The 19,565-nt window shown below is 37.9% G+C and overlaps 1 protein-coding gene across 11 annotated transcripts in view; it reads right to left on the reverse strand.

The window, feature by feature from the left end:
* gpcpd1 (glycerophosphocholine phosphodiesterase 1) overlaps positions 1–19,565 on the reverse strand; it is a 75,792-nt gene that overhangs the window by 22,576 nt on the left and 33,651 nt on the right. For all 11 annotated transcript variants that reach the window (XM_041210342.1, XM_041210358.1, XM_041210404.1 and 8 more), the window contains 6 exons: positions 18,308–18,349; positions 12,398–12,521; positions 9,747–9,984; positions 8,249–8,405; positions 5,857–5,986; positions 4,413–4,467 (listed from right to left, as the gene is read on the reverse strand). In XM_041210342.1, the coding sequence (XP_041066276.1) occupies positions 4,413–4,467; positions 5,857–5,986; positions 8,249–8,405; positions 9,747–9,984; positions 12,398–12,521; positions 18,308–18,349 (746 nt within the window). The remainder of the gene's footprint in view (positions 1–4,412; positions 4,468–5,856; positions 5,987–8,248; positions 8,406–9,746; positions 9,985–12,397; positions 12,522–18,307; positions 18,350–19,565) is intronic.

The following is a 19,565-nucleotide window of genomic DNA, read 5'->3' on the forward strand; positions in this document are numbered from 1 at the left end:
ACTTGGATATTGCGAAGTCTACATGGCCTTGCAGTGCCTGTGAGAACTGATAAGAAGTGAGACTCGTTTTCAGAAAGGACTGTACCAGAGCCAGAAATTTGGCGACTGCAGCCACAGTGGAATAGTCACCACCGAAGATGGAAAGAAACATAGAAAATAGGAGCAGTAGGTCACTCTGCCCTTTGAGCCTGCTCGCCATTCAATATCATGGCTGATCCTCCATCTCAATGCCATACTCCCAATCTCTCCCCATTCCCCTTGATGCCTTTAGAGTCCAGGAATCTTTTTCCTTAAATATATTCAGTGACTTGGCCTCCGCAGCCCTCTGTGGTACAGAATTCCCCAGGTTCATCATCCTCTGAGTGAAGAAGTTTTGCCTTATTTCAGTCTTAAATAGCCTAGTCTGTATCCTGAGACTGTGACCCCTTGTTCTAGACCTCCCCAGCCAGAGGAAGCATCATCCCTGCATCCAGTCTGTCCAGCCCTGTCAGAGTTTTATATGTTTCAGTGAGATCTCCTCTCATTTTTCTAAACTCCAGCAAGTACAGGCCAAGTTGACTCAATCTCTCCTCATACGATAATCCTGCCATCCTAGGAATCTGTCTGGTGAACCTTTGTTGCACTCCCTCTATGGTAAATATATCCTCCCTTAGGTAAGAACATAAGAACTAGGAGCAGTAGGCAATTCAGCCCCTCAAGCCTGCCCCACCATTCATTACGATCATGGCTGATCTCATTTCGGCCTCAACTCCAATTTCCCATCCTCTCCCCATAACCTTTCAACCCATTTCTAATTAAAAATCTGTCTATCTCCTCAAATTTATTCAGCATCCCAGCATCCACTGCACTGAGGTAGTGAATTCCACAGATTCACGACCCTTTGAGAAAAGTAATTCCTCCTCATCTCTGATTTAAATCTACCACCCCTTAGCTTAAAACTATGGCCTCTCGTTCTAGAATACCCCACAAGGAGAAACATCCGCTCCACGCCTACTTTGTCTATCCCTTTTAGCATCTTATATACCTCAATTAGATCTCCTCTCATCCTTCTAAACTCTAGCAAGAAAAGGCCTAAACTGATCAATCTCTCCTCATAAGACAGGCCCCGCATCTCTGGAATCAATCTAGTGAACCTCCTCCAGTGCAACTACACCCTTCCTCAAGTAAGGGGATCAAAACTGTGCACAGTACTCCAGGTGAGGTCTCACCAATGCCTTGTACAGATGCAACAACACCTCCCTATTTTTATACTCAATTCCTTTAGCAATAAATGCCAAAATTGCATTTGCCTTCCTTATTACCTGCATACCAGTAAGGAGATCAAAACGGTTCACAATACTCCAGGTGCGATCTCACCAAGGCCGAGTACAGCTGCAGTAAGGCACCCTTGCTCATGTGCTCAAGTCTTCTCGCAATGAAGGCCAACATACCATTTGCCTTCTTAACTGCTTGCTGCACCTGCATGCTTGCTTTCAGTGATTGGTGTACAAGGACACCCACCCAGCTCCCTTTGTACATCAACATTTCCCAATCATTGTTTAAATAGTACTGTGGAAGGGCCAGGATCGGAGTAACTGAACATAGTGCCCACCCGTAAGGTTACTCAGCGACTTGGTAATTTATATACCAAGGAGATGGTAACAAATGTACCAATTAAGGGTGCTTTTGTGGAACAGACTAAGTTGGGGTCATCCATTTTGGACAGCAGCCATGATCATATTGAATGGTGAGCAGGCTCAAAGGGCCGAATGACCTACTCCTATTTTCTGTTTCCTCCCGTCTTCAATGGTATTTATTTATATTTTTTATGTATATTGCTTTCTCCATTCAGTAACGCTATCTTTCTTTTGTTTTACTTATTTTTTCTTTTTTAATTTTTCAATTATAATTGTCTTATTGTAATTATTATCTTAATTCAATGTTCAATAAAATTGTTGTTTTAACACATAACAAGAATGAGCGACTGTGAAAAGTAATGTCCAAAGTACAGCTTCAAACCCAAGTGAGACTCCGAAAGGGACTCTCATGTCCAACTCCCTACAGTCAGAAGCGGTTCATTCTGGCAGGAGGAATATTCTGTGGAAGGCAAGAAACTAAGTGGAATTTAGAAACATAGAGCTCTGGGATAGAGGTTCATAAATCACTAGCTGGTAAGACCATAAAGAATGCAAGCAAAGTACTGTAGTTTATTTCTAGAATAGAACACAAAAGCAGGGAGGTAACATTAAATTTATATAGAATCTTGGTTAGATCACACCTGTATTGTATGCAGCTTTAATCTCCATACAACAAAAAGGATACTGAAGTACTGGAAAAAATAAACAGTTAACAATAAAATTACTAGAATTGGCAGGATACAACTATCAGAAAACTAAGAGGAGAGCTGATGGAGATTTTTTCACAGTTATGAAGAGATTTTATAGGGCGTGGAGAAACCCTCACTGTGGTTAAACCCAAAGCATGAGGACATTAATATAAGATAGTCACTGACAGATTAAAGAATTTAGGAAGAATTTCTTTACCCAGTGTGTGAGAATGTGAAGTCCACTGCCAAATGGCATGGCAAAGATAACAGTATTAATGCATTTATGGGGAACCTTGATGCATACATAAAGGAGAACAAAATGAAAGGTATGGGTACAGGATAAGAAGCGGTGATTAAGAATAGGAGGCGGCTTGTGTGGAGTATACACATCAGCAAAGGTTGGTTGATCCGAATGGCCTGTTTCTGTGCTGTAGATTCTATACAACAATTTCCTGAGGCAAATAAAACTCAAAAACAATTTTAGGCATTTTTTCCCCCCAAATGGAGCTTGATCACTGCTGTATCTGACTGCCGAAGTTAACCCACTGTCAACCATAAGTAAAGAACTTATCACATCAAACCATTGGTACAAATGGATCAGACATCATGGGCAAAACAAGACTAAGCTCCCACAAGCTTTTTTAATTCTTTCATGGGATGTGGGCATCACTGGCAAGGCCAGCATGTGTTGCCCATCCCTAATTGCCCATGAACCGAGTAGTTTGCTAGGCCATTTCAGAGGGCAGTTTAGAGTCAACCACATTGCTGTGGATCTGGAGTCACATGTAGGCCAAAACAGGTAAGGATGGAAGATTTCCATCCCTAAAGGACACTAGAGAATGAGATAGGGTTTTACAACAATCGATGATAGCTTCACGGCACCATTAGAGAGACTAGCTTTTAATTCCAGAATTAAAAAAAACATGGCTGTATATGAATCTGTGTGCGTCCAGAGAACTAGCCTGGGCCTCTGCATTACTAGTCCAGTGACATTACCACTATGCCACCATCTCTCCCAAATGAAGAGTTGCTGCTTATATACAAATCTAATTCTCCAAGAACATCAACCCCACCAGCAACTTAAAAACCATCAGTTTTTCCCAGCTCAATATCAGCAAAGCCCAAATCATGTTCTTCAGCACCCTTGAACCTTAACCCTTTGTAGGCTCCCATTGCAGATCAAGTCCTTAAGATTTGAATCTTGGTAACCAAAAGACACAGAGGACAGATTATGCAGTAAACCAATCCTGGCTTCTTCCACCTTTGTAACATCACCCACTTCTGTCAAATCCCTAAACATATCTGAAAGCTCAAGTTATGTTCTCCTAGTCTACTTCCTTCAGAAATTAAAAACTCGTCCAAAATGCAACAATCCAAGTTCTCACCTTTGCAAAGTTACAAATTCTAAATCACTGCCCATTCATGTGGATGCTATCCGTGACCGACCAATACAAATATTAACTGAAGCTTGCCATACATTAATTCAAAACCTTTTTAAATAAAAGGCTCTCCAAGAAATAGTGATGGCACTGAGCGTTGCAAATAACATCTGGAAAAATTAATTATTTCAGGACTGCTAATCATAAACTGCTGCTGGTAGCAAGGAAATAAAAATTTTGGCACATTATAAAACAAGGTATTATATTGTAAGAACATAAAAAATAGAGTAGATGACCCATTCATTTCCCCATGGCTGATCATCTACCTCAACTCTAATGTAGCAGGGATTGCAGAAAGGTCTTAGGTCTGTACAATAGCAAAACTTTTAAATGGCCAATTTCTCTTGTGTGTTTTCCATTTATTTAGGTGGCAAGATATTCATTTGTACAATTTCATTCACCTTTCCAGGATTTAAAAATCTGCTGTGTGATCCATTTGTTAAAAAAAATGCAATTTTTCATATGTTGGAAATAAAACTTGTAGTTTGAAACTATGGCATAACTCCATAAGTTACAATCTAGCAACACTCGTCTAGATCTGAAGATTTATTTTGTTCTAATGCATACATCAACAAAAGTAACATTTTAAATAAACTTTTGGGGAAATGTGTTTATTGTGACCTTTAAAGGCACATATACCAGAAAAGCAGAGTTGTTATACTACTTACGTGACTAGCGGCATTTTTAAAGGAAGCTATTGTGTTTTCTCGAACCTTTGCGAGGCTAAAACACAATTTGAAAAAGATTAGCACTGTGAAACTGAAATATGCTATGTCTATATGTACACTTTTAATAATTTCAGAAATCAAAGGTGAAATAATCAAATGTTTATTTTCCCAGCATTAACAGGCAATAGCATTTTGGTTTTAAATTGAAACAAAGAAAACATCCAGAATTTTTTAAAAAATCACATTTCTCTGTTAACTGCTGAGACTTCAAACATATTATAGAATACAGGTTGTTTAGGGTAAATAGACTTTTTAAAACCTGCAAGACATTTTAAAACTTGCATGACTACTTCTATTTTAATAAATGATTACACGAAATGTTGACCACACATATCACTGTACTCATTATGCTAGAACTTTTGACAACAAAAAATCAATAAGGACAAGCCAACCTCCTGTGGCATTATTCTTGATGAGTCGAGACTAGTGGGGTTACAGGGCAGGGGATCATTTTCTTAAGGAGAGCAGATATAATTCAGTCGCCATGTCTGGATTAAGTCTGCCTTTATTCTTATATTTTCTTCATAAATCCACATTTACAATAAAAAATACCCATGCAGACATATCACAAATGCACACTTGCACTTACACTGGTGATGTTGAATGAAGTGCCAGAAGAGAAAAAGGAAAGGGGAGGAAGGTGAAGAATAAGGATGAAGGAGAAGAGCAGGGAAGGGGTATCTCCTAAACAATTAAAAAACAAATACAAAGGGCTCCTATCTAGATTCTCTCTTCCAGCAATAATATGAACAAACTGTTGCTCCCATAGCCCCATGTTAATGGACAGAGATGTCTCTCACGCAACCTACTGATGAATGGTTGCCCTCCCACCTACATCAAGAGCCAGGGTGGCAGTCAGAAGGGAAAAACACCAAAAAAAATTTCACCCATACTAGGCCATCAGTTAAAGGGGGCTGGAAGTATCAAGTTGCCAGAGTCTACTGTTTGTGACTACCTTAAACAAAATCAAAACTTTAGGCTTTAACACTGAACCAATCTTATATACTTATTCTGACTGAGAAAAATAATTTCTGTGCTTAGTAATTCTTTGAATTTTATATTACATGCATAAAAATTGTGAATTAGGTGACATCGTCTGATAAATAGGTCACACTAGGCACACTAGGTTAATTAATCTAAAAAAAAAGCTAGCTGAATACTGGCTTAAGAATACAAGTGAAGGTGGGAAATTGAAATCGTGCAACTGCAGCACCACATCCTCTTACATGATTTGGAATCAGATGCAGTTTTGGACACGTTTGAAGAATTTTCAGCTGTACACTTAATTTAGCATGAACAGTACTGAAGGTGTTACCCACTTCTCACAACTGCTTTACTTTGATTACCAAAAATTAGAAAGGATTATAACTAATTTAACACTTACTTCGCAGACGACATATTCCCAGCACCTCTGTGCCCAACGTCCAAAGCCATTCTTGGTTTCCAATACTTGGACAAGGAAGGAGACATGTCACAAATATAGCCTTCCAGAGGCTTAATAACGAGGTAGTCAACTATATGTAAAGACAAAGCCATACAGAAGTGGTTAGTACCACATAATCTAAGTCATATTACTAAAGAAGCTAGATTTAGTTGTATTCTAATTTCATTACAATTAAAAGCTCCATTTTGTGGGCAAAAGTCAATTCCTTCAGAGATTTGATGAATAGGCTGTATCTGTAGAGCCTCAACACTCCTGTAAGGGTATAGCTATTATATAAAATAGCCTTGGATAGTTCTGGTCTTCGCATGAATATATCCATGGTTTATCTTTTTTCCGTGAATATCAATAGATAAGGCAGTTTATATTATGTTCTTAGACTGTGCCTTATAATTTCTTGTGAGATCAGGAGACAAGTCTTTGGTATGTTGAGCTAATAACAGCCACTGTAAAATCAGAAATGAAGGTCATGGAGGAGATGATGTAATGGTCTTGTGGCCGAACTTAAGGTCAAAACTTTAAGGTAAGACACTTAAGACTAAAAGAACAAGAAGAAAACTAAAAGATCAACAGAAGAGATCTAGAAAGCCAAGTTCAATTACTGTAATTTGTGATCATCTACAGCAAAGTCGATCGGGTCTATGGTGTTGTCTGAGAGAATGCTCATGTAAACCCTAATAAACTTGCATATACCTGAAACCCTTGTTTCTGTTACATAGACTGCGGTTGCAGTTCTAGCCCACCGTCAAAACACTTAAACCATCTTAATATACTGATATAATAGTTGTACGTTAATTATTTTCAAATGAAAGCTTTAATCATTGTAGCAAATTACCATGCTACATGATTTTATTTTTAGGTGATTTTTTTTTAAAGCAAGTGTCTTACAGTATCCTAGACTTTATTAATAGGGGCATAGAGTACAAGAGCAAAGAGGTTATGTTGAACTTGCATAAGACACTAGTCAGGCCTCAACTGGAGTATTGCGTACAGTTCTGGGTGCCGCATTTTAGAAAAAATGTGAAGAAATTGGAGTGTGCAGAAGAGGTTTGAGAATGCAGTTTCGCATCCATGGAACCAGTTCTGAAGACAGATTGGAGAAGCTGGGACTCTGCCTCGGAGAAAAGGTAGCTGAGAGGAGATTTGATAGAAGTACTCAAAATCATGAGGGGCCTGGACAGAGTAGATAGGGGGAAACTGTTCACATTGGCGGTAAAAAAAATCACCTAAAAATAAAATCATGTAGCATGGTAATTTGCTTTCATTTCATAAAGCTTTCATTTGAAGATAATTAACATAAACCATCTTAATACACTGATATAATAGTTGTAAGGGTTTTGACGGTGGGCTAGAACTGCAGCCGCCGTCTATGTATCACAGTCTATTGGTTCAAGAACCATAAGGTTCTTGATTTAAGGCAATTGGTAAAAGAAGCAAAAGCGACGTGAGAAATAACTTTTCCACACAGCGAGTGATTAGGGTCTGGAGCGCGCTGCCTGTGTGTGGTGGAGGCAGCTTCAATCAAGACATTCAAACGGGAATCAGATGATTATTTGAAAAGAAACAACATGCAGAATTACAGGGAGAAGGCAAGAGGACAGCACTAGGTGAAATGCTCATTCAGGGAGCCGGTGCATTTTATTAGTGGGCAGCAAAATATGACAAATTACATAAATAATTATAAACAGATAGCATAGGTTGCATTATGGTAGGTGACAAACCCAATAGCAGAGGAGGTGCCAGCTTTGACGTTCAGTCTGTCCTGTATTAACAGATTTAAGCTCGGAGAACAATTGGATTTAGTGAGAAAAGATCACAATTGCAGTTCTTAACACTATCCAGCTATCACTCTGGAAGCTTGTGTGCAAAAGGGATTGGCTGATTGTAAATTATTTTGACGTAAAATCACCTTACACTTGAGATTAATGGCCAGAATTCATGAAATGGTCTACAATGAACTATAAAGATATTTGTAGGAAAACGAAAAATAAAATTGGCAAAGAAATAGAAAACCAAAAAAACTGCACAAGCACATTATTCTTTTAGTCTTTAAAATCTAGGTTACTGAGTTGTTGGATAATTTATAGTGCTAATAATTTATAGAGCTGTTTTGTTCCCTAAAATAATTTTAATTACTTATCATTGACCAGGTATGGTCTGTAAAATATTTAACTTTGTTACCTACTGTCAAAAGCCTTTGGGTAAAATGTGAATATATAATAGGAAACCTTCAAATTGAACAGAGAAAGCAGCAATTATAACTACTCACTGTATGCATATTTAACTGTGCAATTTAAAATTATACATTATACTTTATGGTTTTGAATACTGATACCTTTCACTTTTCCAATAGTTTGTCTAGAATTTCTACTCATGATGGGAAGTGTAATAATTCCACCAGATTTTTCTACAATTGTTGAAGACAGAAGACAGGCTGTCCCTACAAGACCAGGTAGCGCATCACCTTGTACAACCGTTACACCCAACTCTTCCTGAAAAATATAGAACCAAGTGGTACAAGTTTAGACAATATTCAAAAATACTGATGATCCAACTTGCTCTTACTGGACATTGAAAAATGCTTTTTGAAGAAAATAACAAATCCAGGGGGAATAAAAGTAGAAAAAAATGATATACTTACTATTCCTCATTATCCCTGCCCCAAATTTATTTATTTAAACCCTCAATCCTAGCTGAGCACCAGCCAATCATCTTCCCTTCTCTAAGGGGCAACTTTTTGAATCCTTTCCACCAAAAGGCTCTATGTCTGTTTTGCATTATTCAAGCCTTCGTCACTTCCAGACTCAATATACCAACGTTCTCCTTGTTGGCTTCTTTTCCTACACCCCTGTTAATTTTAAACTCAGCTGGCAGTATTTTTATGCTGCACCACTTTCTGCTCATGCATTCCATCTACTCTTGCTCACCTGCATTGGCTCGCAGTCCTGCAATGTTTTAAACTTAAAATTCTTATCTTGACGTGTGCCCTGCCCTCATCTGACCCCACAACTCTGTTCCTCTGATTCCTCTCACTATTATCGGCTATGCCTTCCGCTGCCTCAATTCAACTCTTAAATTCCTTCCTTATATCTTTACTGCATATTCTTCAAAATTCACCCCTGACTTTTTTGTTCACTCTCAACTTCATAGTCTGGGTGTTTGTGTGGTGCTCTCACATCCTGTTGTTTAACAGCTCTATTCAGAGTGAGACGTCCTTCAGTTAATGAATGGAGGCAACACCAATAAGTTACAAAGTCACTTGAACATTACAACGTAAAAATGAGGCCTAGATCCAAAATAGGAAAACAGGAAAGTATCTTCCAAGTGGGGCATGTCATAAAAGAGAGGGCTTTCAATGACTGAACCCAGCAAATTTAACCTGTAGATGGATTTATTGCATCTGGCAATTTTCCTTACTACTGACTGAATCTGGGTTTATGCTCATTAAGAGTGAACATGCTGTCAATACTCTAGGGCCCAAAGACTCCTTTGAATAGAACTTGCCTCGTTTTCCCTTTGTTTTTCAAAGGGGTGCAAGTTAACTTTTTGATTTAAATAAAAAGCCCCTTCCCATGGGTAACTTGGTAGAAGCTACCTACGTGTGAACCAGCTTGAATTTTCATTTGAATCTTAAGGGGGACAAAAAGTGTGATGAGCTATTGGAAGAACGAATCTGGTGTGGAGAAATTAAACTCCATAGGATTGAGCTGCCTGGATTGACTTGCCTTCCACCCCGAACTTCACAAAACACACAAGTTGATCATCAGCAATTTACACAGTTCACTCAGAAGTTTGTTTCATAAAGAATTGCAGCAAAATAAAAATGATCATACCTCAAAGAAATCAAAAATTAGCTCCAGGTTATCTGGCTCCATGGTTTGAATGCTATACTCTGTCCACTGGCCAGGTTCTAAGGCATATCCACACTCTGGCTGTGAATGACGTGATTTGTATCCATTGTCACTGATTAAGGAAATTTCTAAAGTATTGGGGCTTTTCTGCACTGAGGTAGTTACCAGTTTGTCGTCATCTTCATCCTCCTCCTCAAAACCCTCCAATGTCAACTTCACCCTTTAAACAGAATGGGCATTAAAGAAATCAAATTAAAAAACAATCTGCAGGGCATTTACCCAACATTTGCTTACTATTGAAGAATCTGTAATTTTGTACTTACAGTTTAAGAAAAGGACTACTTAAAAAATCAAATTAGCTTCAATATCTCATTGTGCGCAACAAACAGACAATTAAAGTAATTCCTAAGGTTATCGCAAACCTCTACAACATTCAGCTAGAACCATAATTACCTTGTTCATACAACCAATATATTGCATATTTGGGTCATCTCACAAGATTGTTTTATGTAGATGGGGAAGAATCCACTATGCAAAAGGGATTTTTTTTTTTTTTAAATTAAGCGTTTTTTTTAATTCACTGGTCTGATTCATTGTGTTTTAATTCACTGGTCTGATGCACATCCTTCTTGTGTAGTGCATTGGGTTCGTAGTATTGTTGATCATGTGCCAGCCAGCTATTGGCCAAGAATGGAAATTGAATATTCTTCCTTCCTGAGCCATTTTATGGACAGAAATTTTCCTTCACCCTATGAAATACCTTATCTCTTTCAGGTGACAGCCCTTCTCTTTACTTGCTACTAGGGCCTCAATTTTTCCTTTTAGAGGAGTAGGGTTGGAGGGAGAGGAAATCAACTTCATGCATTACATTATTTATTGATTTGTTACAGCAGTTGACTTTATTGCAGATGGGTGGGAGAGAAGTGGAATTTCAAAAAGCCAGAATCTTCACTTCAGCAAAAAACTTATCAATAGTACACATCTCACTTCACTTACTCTATAATACATTTGCTATCTCCCAGAAAGCTCTCCAACATCAGACAGCAAGGGTTATTTTTATCTTCAATTGTGTGCCTTATGATTGTTCTTCATAAGTTGAGAGAGTTTGTTATAAACTGCCAGTTGAGTGAATTCTGCTCACTTTCTACTCAGCAGTGGCTGCCTATCAGTAAAGAAAAAACCCTCTGCTTGTCTGACATCCAGTCCTGGATGTGTAGAAATTTCCTCCAATTATACATTGTGAAGTGGGAAGACTGGAACCATCATTTTTAGACCCCACCACAAACTCCATTCCCTATTCATTGACTCCAAACCCCTTCCCGAGCAACTAGCTGAGACCAAACCAGACTATCCACAATCTTGCTTTCATATTTGATCAAGATGAGTTTCCAACCATGTACCCACACTATGGCTGCCTATCTGAGCTTCTAAACATCGCCCAACTCTGTCCCTGCCTCAGCTCACCTGCTGCCAAGTTCCTCTTTCATACCATTGTTACTTCTAAACTTAACCATTCCAATGTACTCCTGGCCAGCCTCCCACAATCTACTACCCTTAAATGAAATAATCCAAAAAGTCCGATGCAAACATCCTAAATCCCACCAAGTCATGTTCACCCATCCCTCCTGTGCTTGCTCACCAGAACTGATTCCCAGTTAAGCATGCCACAATTTTTAAAAATTGTATCCTTGGTTTTCATAACCCTATACTGTCTTGCCTCTCTCTGCCTCTGGCAAAATCCTCAGATGTCCGCACCAGCCTAATTTAAGTCATTCCACTATTGGTGGCCATACCTTCATTTGCCAGGCCCAAAGTTTTAAAATCCTTTCATGAACGTCCCCATCTCTTTTTCCTCCTTCAAAACAATACTCCATAACACTAAGTACCAAAGCAATATCCTCACATTAACCCTATCTTTTGGATTGTTAAAATTTTTCTGATTGAAAAATTTGGAAAACAGTCCTATTTCTCTACTATGACCACCTCTGTTCAGACAAAAAAAAACTGTCAAATGACTAATTCATACCACACTTGGGACCAAAAATTTAAGTAAGTTGAATAGTCACTGAAAAGTTCAAGGATACCTTGCAGTAGGTCCACAGTCAATTCCATTATACAAGAGACACATGGGCATATAGCTAAAAGTAATTATGACAGAAGCAACTATTTCAGAAAATTTGTTATGATATCTTAGGATTCAAAGTCTAAGAATGCAAAGTGGAGTACTATGGTAAGATCCAGAGCGTTTTGTGCTATAAACGTATACTCTAACAAACCTGGTTTCATAGGTGGTTAGCAAAGCAATGACACAATAAAGGAAGATAAGTTTTCACACAACTGTAATAATGTTTGCAGTTTTACTGTTATAATGTTAGCTCAGTTGTTTCTATATAAAATGCATAAAAACTACTCCAGTTCCAATCCAGGGTTGGAGTACCTAAAAATATTCACACAAATCTATAGTGTATAAGTCCTGGCTTGGTCAATGAATATTGTCAACCTCATTCAGTCTAGCGGTCCCAGCCTCATAGCACATAACAGTTACAATGTCCATCTCTTATCAAGTCCAGATTTGATATCCTGAACAGTCTTAACTGACCATTATTAAATTTTAAGAAGAAACATTGGTTTACCTAAATCTGGACTTCTTGAACTTCTTCTTGGATATGGAAACTGGAGGTTTCTCAGAATAGTGTAACCTTAAACGAATTTCACTTTGGCAAGTTAACCACCCAGAATCCAATTTCTCAACACCATCTATAAACAAAAATCAAGTTACTCTTTTTATGTGCATTGGGAGATATCCTATAAAATCAACCATGTCAGTATACATTTTTGGAACTCTGCAGAGCCAACTATCACATTTCACAGACTGAGCACGGTTTTTGCAAGCAGCATGGTGAATTTTGTTTTTTTTAATATAGATAAAAAAACTGTCATATAATAGAAGTTAGAAGGTTAGTGTTCTGGTAACTCTATAGTCAGTTAGATTCCAAAAATGCTGCAAAGAAGGACTGTTGTGCATTGCCTTCGTTAAAAATTATAAAATACTAACAAATCAATCTAAGTTATTAAAAGAAACAAAGTATTCAAATATTGAAAAAAAAAAGTCGACGGTCGTAACAGCAGAGTGTAGGTCTTTGCCCAAATTGCACTGAGTCTTCACGCCAAAAATCCCATCTGTCTCTTTCATTGTACACTCTCAGTAGAATCACTCATCTGATCATTTTCATTCCCCAATCTTAAGAAATAAAATGATTTTGGCTCCTGTTAAAAAAGCTAGTGGGCTAATATCATAGAAGGGACTAGAAAGAAAGCTAGTGGGCCAATGACCTATGAGAAGGGACAGAACATCAAATTCTGTCAGCCTTAGTTGAACAGTAGCACTTTCAGTTGTGTTGTCAAGCCTCACTCCTGAGACTTCAGCACATAATCTATCTTGGCATTTCAGTGGAATACATAAGGTTTGCTCTACTATGGGAAGTGCTCTTTCAGATGCAAGGTGAAGTCATAGTTGCACACTCAGATGAAATTAAGATCCTTTGCCACTAGAGTTGGTGTTCTCACTGGCGTCCTAGCCAATATTTGTCATCTACCATAAAAATACATTTCCCTGTCATTTATTTCATGGCTGTTTGTGGGTCCCTGCCGTTTGCACGTTGGCTACCACATTTTCTTACAATACTAGGTTTGTACTAAATTGGCTATGAGGCTCTTTGGTATGTTCCCCGGTTATGGAAGATGCTTTATAAATACATGTTCTTCCAATTCTTCAAAATTTGGATGAGAAAATGTCTCCTATAAGAGTTTAGAATTTACTACCTCTTCAGTACATTTTTCTAGATAGAATGATTCACTATTTGATATGTCTCTTTATTCATAACATACTCCAAGAGTTACACAGATAGTAGAACTGAGGCAGTGCTAAAGAGGTGTCTAAAGAAACTATCAGTGTGCACATAGGAACAAATAATAATGGGGAGTTGGCCAGAAATCATAACAAGATGGCACATAAACATGCAATGATGGGTTCAAGTTGTTTCACCAAAGTATGAGGATCTGCAGCTATGCAATCATAATAGAGTCAATGAACAGAAGTTAATACAGATGAGAGTTTTTGATTATACGGTGACAAACATTGAGCAAGTATAGGAGATAAGCAGCCCCATAACAGGTAGTTAGAATAAACACTGGATTCGTAATCATGCAGTGACAATATATTGGATTTAATAATCAGCAAAAGCTGATAGGGAAGGGTTCTGCAGACTCAGATTGTTGGTGCCACATTTTCACATTTTAAAAAAGGCTCAACTTATGGATATGTAAATAGCAGCAGTGAAGTGGGAAGGGGAGCCTGGTACAGAATACTCCAATGCCCCCTGCCCCCCCGCCCCCACAGAAAAAAGGAAACTTTTCTTTTAAAAAGCTCTGAAGGGAAAAGAAGCCCATACATCTTAACAACTACATTTAACAACTGGCCCATTAGGGGATATAATGAGGAATAAATACACTAATCATTTAGATAAAAGGTACAAAGTGGTTAATGTTCACAAGGGAAGTATTGACAAAGCCAAAATTAATCCAGAGAATGGAGAAAGGAGTCACAACAATAGAAAAGCATCTTTTAGTTATTTCAAGAGTAACACCTCCATTAGTGGCAAATGAAATAATTCAAGGTTATGGCCCTGATTTTCAATACTAATGACGATGAAACAATGAGTCTGCAGAATCCTTCCCTATCAGCTTTTGCTGATTATTAAATCCAATATATTGTTGTCTCTACATCATTAAGAAACCAATGTTTATTCTAACTACCTGTTATGGGGCTGCTTATCTCCTATACTTGCTCAATGTTTGTCACCGTATAATCGTATAATCAAAAACTCTCATCTTCCGCTCATTGACTATTATGATTGCATAGCTGCAGATTCTCATACTGTGGTGAAATAAACATGCAATGATGGGTTCAAGTTATGTGCTATCTTTTTATGATTTCTGGCCAACTCCCCATTATACTATTTGTTCCTTTGTGAATACTGACAGTAGTTCATTTAGAATCCTCATTAGTACTGCCTCATCTACTATCTGTGTGACTCTCTTGGAGTACAGTGTGAATAAAGAGACATGTCATTCACCATCATTGGTCCTCTGAAACTAACAGCAACTTCTGGAGCCAGTACACGTGCAGCTAAATGTGGAAATTCAGAAGGTTGTGTCAGTGATACCATGCTTCTCCAAAAGGTGCGCTACTGACATTCCCACAGAATGAAGTCAATTGGGAGCACAGCTACTCATATTCTTAGCCTTGTGGTAAAAACCCTTGAAAAATTATACCTTGCTAAATTAGGTGTAACTGAGCTTCTAATGGGATGCCAAGTTCATAGCTACTTTTAAAGTCTCCGTGGCCCTGAAAGGGTAATTTTATATTTGTTGAATGTCAAATCTCTACATTATAAGAGATTCCACATAATTTAATATATATTTTTCAAAGTTTATGCTATTTTAACTTAATTCTATGTGTATGCCCCAATCATTTATTTCACTATTTCTAAATTTTACAAATTAAAAGTGAAGGGGTTCAGCAGTTTATAACTCCTGGTTTGTTCTCCAGGCCATTGATCAATTTACTAAGCAAGCATACACTGACATAATGGCCTAAGCAGAAACCTGGCTGAGGGGTGATGACACCTTCCCCCTTAATGAAATCTCTCCACCTGGCAATATCTTGCACCTTGTGACCATTGCAGTGACGATGTGGCATCTTTCACCAGATCACATCTTGACCTGACCCCTTGCTCTTCCATTTGCAATACAGCCTTTTGCTGAATTTATTATTTTTTTTGAGTCATCACATCACCAAGAATGTGGTATTGCTAAATTGCAGCTGAAGTTAATAAAGCAGCAAAGGTTGACCATCAATAAAAATGAAAAGATGCATCTTCTGTATGATAAAGTGTCACTGTGTACCACAGTTACAATACTTCAAATTAATATATTTTATTTCTGTTTCCAGGCTTTTCTTTATGGTGGTGGTGATGCTGTTAATAAAGGCTGTGCCCTTTGATGAATTGGTTTGGCTTTGGCACAAAACCTTTCTTGACATCTAGTGTGTTGTGCTCACGAGGCACACAAGTCACTACATACAAGTGCCATTTAGAATGCTTTGTTCTTTTTTCATGGAAAGCAATGGTTAATGACGTCTCATCAGAGTTGGACCCCTGTCGATCAATTTATATTTGAAATGAATAATGTAATTCATCTTCGGGTGGCGACTGTGGTCTTGGTGAGTCCAAAACTGGAGGGCATAAATATAAGACAGTCACTAATAGATGCAATAAGGATTTCACAAGAAATTTCTTTGCCCAAAGAGTAGCGAGAATGAGGAATTCATTACCACAAATAGTAGTTGAGGCAAATTGTATGGTTGCACTTCAGGTAAGCTAGATAAGCACATAGGAGAAGGGAGTAGGTTATGTTAATAGGGTTAGAAGAGAGGCGGGGCTGCAGGGAGGAGGTTCATGTGGATGTCAGAACAAAAGAGTTGGACGTACTTGCCTGTTCAGACTAACTGCCTCCAGAAAAATATCATCTACCATTGATAATCAGGATGAAGTCCACTGCACAACAGGTTTTTAATCAAGCATTTGTAAAAAAATACTTTTCTCTTGATCTTATCTTGTTTTCATTCTTTCTCGCTATCAACTTTCTTTCTAGAACTCGAGTGCTTTTTCCATCATACCCTTTGCTGCACTTTGGGATTTATGACCATTTTTCCTTAAGAGGGATTTGAATATGACAATTTGACGTGACTTTTTTCTTGAAATATGAGGTTTCAAAAGAGTTCACCCTACAGATGCTGAGCAGCCACTAAAACTTGCTCTGTGACAATAGGATAATTGTTACCATTTCAGGACTGGCAGTAAAACATTCATATTCGAGGTTGGGAGGAACTGAAGTAAGATGCACATAGCATGAGGTGGTTCAATCTGGTCTACACTGGGGTGGGGGCAGGGAGGGTGAGAGAAACCCTGAGCAGGGGAAAGGTTGAAGGGTCAAGTCCCCACATCATTGCCAATGAACACAGGGAACAACAGAAGAACGAAAAACACATTTGAAAAGGCTGCCAAGTAAGGCAGGGAGAAGGTAAGTCTTCTTTAAAAAGGGTAGCAATGATAGCTAGTTAGATTTCAGAGAAAGATGTATCCAAGAAAATCAAAGACTTAACCAATTTTGCATTATTTTTCTTAATGAAAGACTGAAGTTAAATTGTATTAATTTGCCATTTTCTATAATTATTGCTTTGTTTACTCGCTTATTGACGATAAAATATAAGAGCTTAAAAATCCTTATCTGTCCTTGACTCACTAACTGCTACAGTCCATCGGGGGGGGACATATGTAAAGACCATGATACCCTGTTCATATAACAAACATCATCATTGTGACATCACTGAGTTAGATTAACACACATCTTGATATTGGACAATGAACATAAACTCCTCATTGTGAGGGCTACAGGTCCACTTTTGGAAGAACAATATCAATGTGAGAGAATACTTAAGCAGAGCTAAAAATTTATAATACCCATATTTCTTAATGTAATGTAGCTAATGTCAAAGTTTTTTCATGTATGCAATGAAATGTGAATAAATGAATAAAACCACACTAGCTTGGCTGGTACATGGTAATACATATCATGGGTCAAACGTACGATAAGCTTGAGAGAAAATGATTAAACATATGCAAATGAACATGGTTCATAACCATCACAGTTTGAAATTTCACTCATCAACCAAGACTAAATAAAAACGATGGAATTAGAAATGGACCTATTTACAGATAACTATCCCAAGGAAAAATACAAGCTGATAGTTTTTGATAAATACAGATTACACACATGCACAATCCTAAATGCCACAAATCACAATCGCACTAGCATCTTATAAAACATAGTCAATCTCACTGGTAGTGCTTAGAATGAGTATATCATTCTGCTATTTTACCAAAATGATAGGAGTCACATTCATAGCCACAATTTCCCACAATGAGTTTCCATCTCCAGACAGCCATGAATCCTTCTTGAAAGGAGGCTTGGAAATAAAAGTACAAGGGCAAGTGCATTCTTACATGCACTCTGGGGAGGCAATGGCACAGTGGAATTGTCACTGGGCTAGTAATTCAGAGACCCAGGGTAATTCTCTGGGGACTCAGGCTTGTGTTCCGCCACGGATAGACAGAGATTCACCTTAGTAGAATACATAGTACTACATGGCATAATACTCCTGTCATCATAAACAGCATCATCCAACTTATAAGCAGTGCTGCAAAAGATCCAATAAAATAAATAAAAGCAAAATGCCAGATGCTGGAAATCTGAAATAAAGTGCTGGAAAAACTCAGCAGATCTGGCAGCATCTGTGGAGAGGGAAATCGAGTTCATGTTTCGAGTCCAATAAAACTCTTCTTCAGAACTGTTCCTATATTTGTCACGTTTTTATCTTACATTAACAATATTCAATAATAAAAATATTACAGCACACTTACTGTGAATTCCAAAGTATCCATCATTCAAAATGCACTCTCCTTCTAGAACAGAAAAAGGAAGCATTGGGAAAAGTCAATGATTGTTGCAGCAGACAAAACATTACTCATTAAATTAAAACAATTTTGTATTCCTAGCTGTAAAGACAGACTAAGCTCATTTAAAAAGACACATTTCCATGATGCACAGGCATTACTTTATATATTTTTTTAAAAATGCATTAATATTGAAGTTTTTTAACCACAGATTTGTCTTCAAAAATAATGCATAAAAATTGATTCAACACCCAATCTAGGTAGCATACTGAACACGGAAGGTCATTTCCAGCCCTTAAAAGGTAAACATTTGTAAAACTTGGTTAATAAATGTTTCTGGGTCATTTCTTTCCCATAGCCAATGACAGTCAAGAAGAATGATGGGAACAATCATGACGACAATGATGGCAACCAATCAAAGCATACTTTTGGCATTGCACACTTTCTTCAATAGATCAGCCAGCCAAGGGTCTTTCAAAATTGATTAAAATTCTTCAACGTGTGCGCACTACACTGTCTCTCTAGTTTGCTTTTGCACTGGAAGCAGTTGGGTGGATAAAAATGTGTTCTCATGGTCATGCCCATCTCCTCTGAGCCAATGCTTTATGAACTACTTGGAGTTATTAACCAGGGTGTAAGACTGAACGTGCCCTTCTAAATTAGACATTCTATGACACCAGTTGATACTACTCGTTCAGGCTTTTGCATTTTAAATGAGCTTAATGTGTAGAATGGTTATTATCTATAAAAATGAGCTTGGCCATTGCTCAAATAGTGAGTGTTTTAGAACGAAACCTCCATTCAACCTTACTTTTAGATGGGGAGTGCTTTGCCTAAAAATGACTACTGCATCGATGACGAACTACATTCCTAATGTCATCTTGCTGATATTTTTAACAAATTCCTTAAGCTCTAACAGTCTTTATTTGATTGATGTCTTTAAGGGGACACTCAATAAACACGAGGTAGAAAAGAAGAAATACTGATGGAGTCAGAAGATGATATGCATGGAACATGAACACTGGCACGGACCTAATAGGCTGATTAGCCTGTTTCTGTGCTGCAGTTATGATGTGATGTAACTTAACACTCTGGTATTTACACGTTACTAGAGGGAGGCAAGATGACTGTACATTACAGTGCTTCTAAGCTCCAAGTCCTTATTTCCTGTGTTCTTAGATACCCAATGTTAGGGTCTGGATAGGAGACCTTCAGAGCCCTTGAT

The sequence above is a fragment of the Carcharodon carcharias genome, chromosome 2, assembly GCF_017639515.1.
Source record: "Carcharodon carcharias isolate sCarCar2 chromosome 2, sCarCar2.pri, whole genome shotgun sequence".
NCBI lineage: Eukaryota > Metazoa > Chordata > Chondrichthyes > Lamniformes > Lamnidae > Carcharodon > Carcharodon carcharias.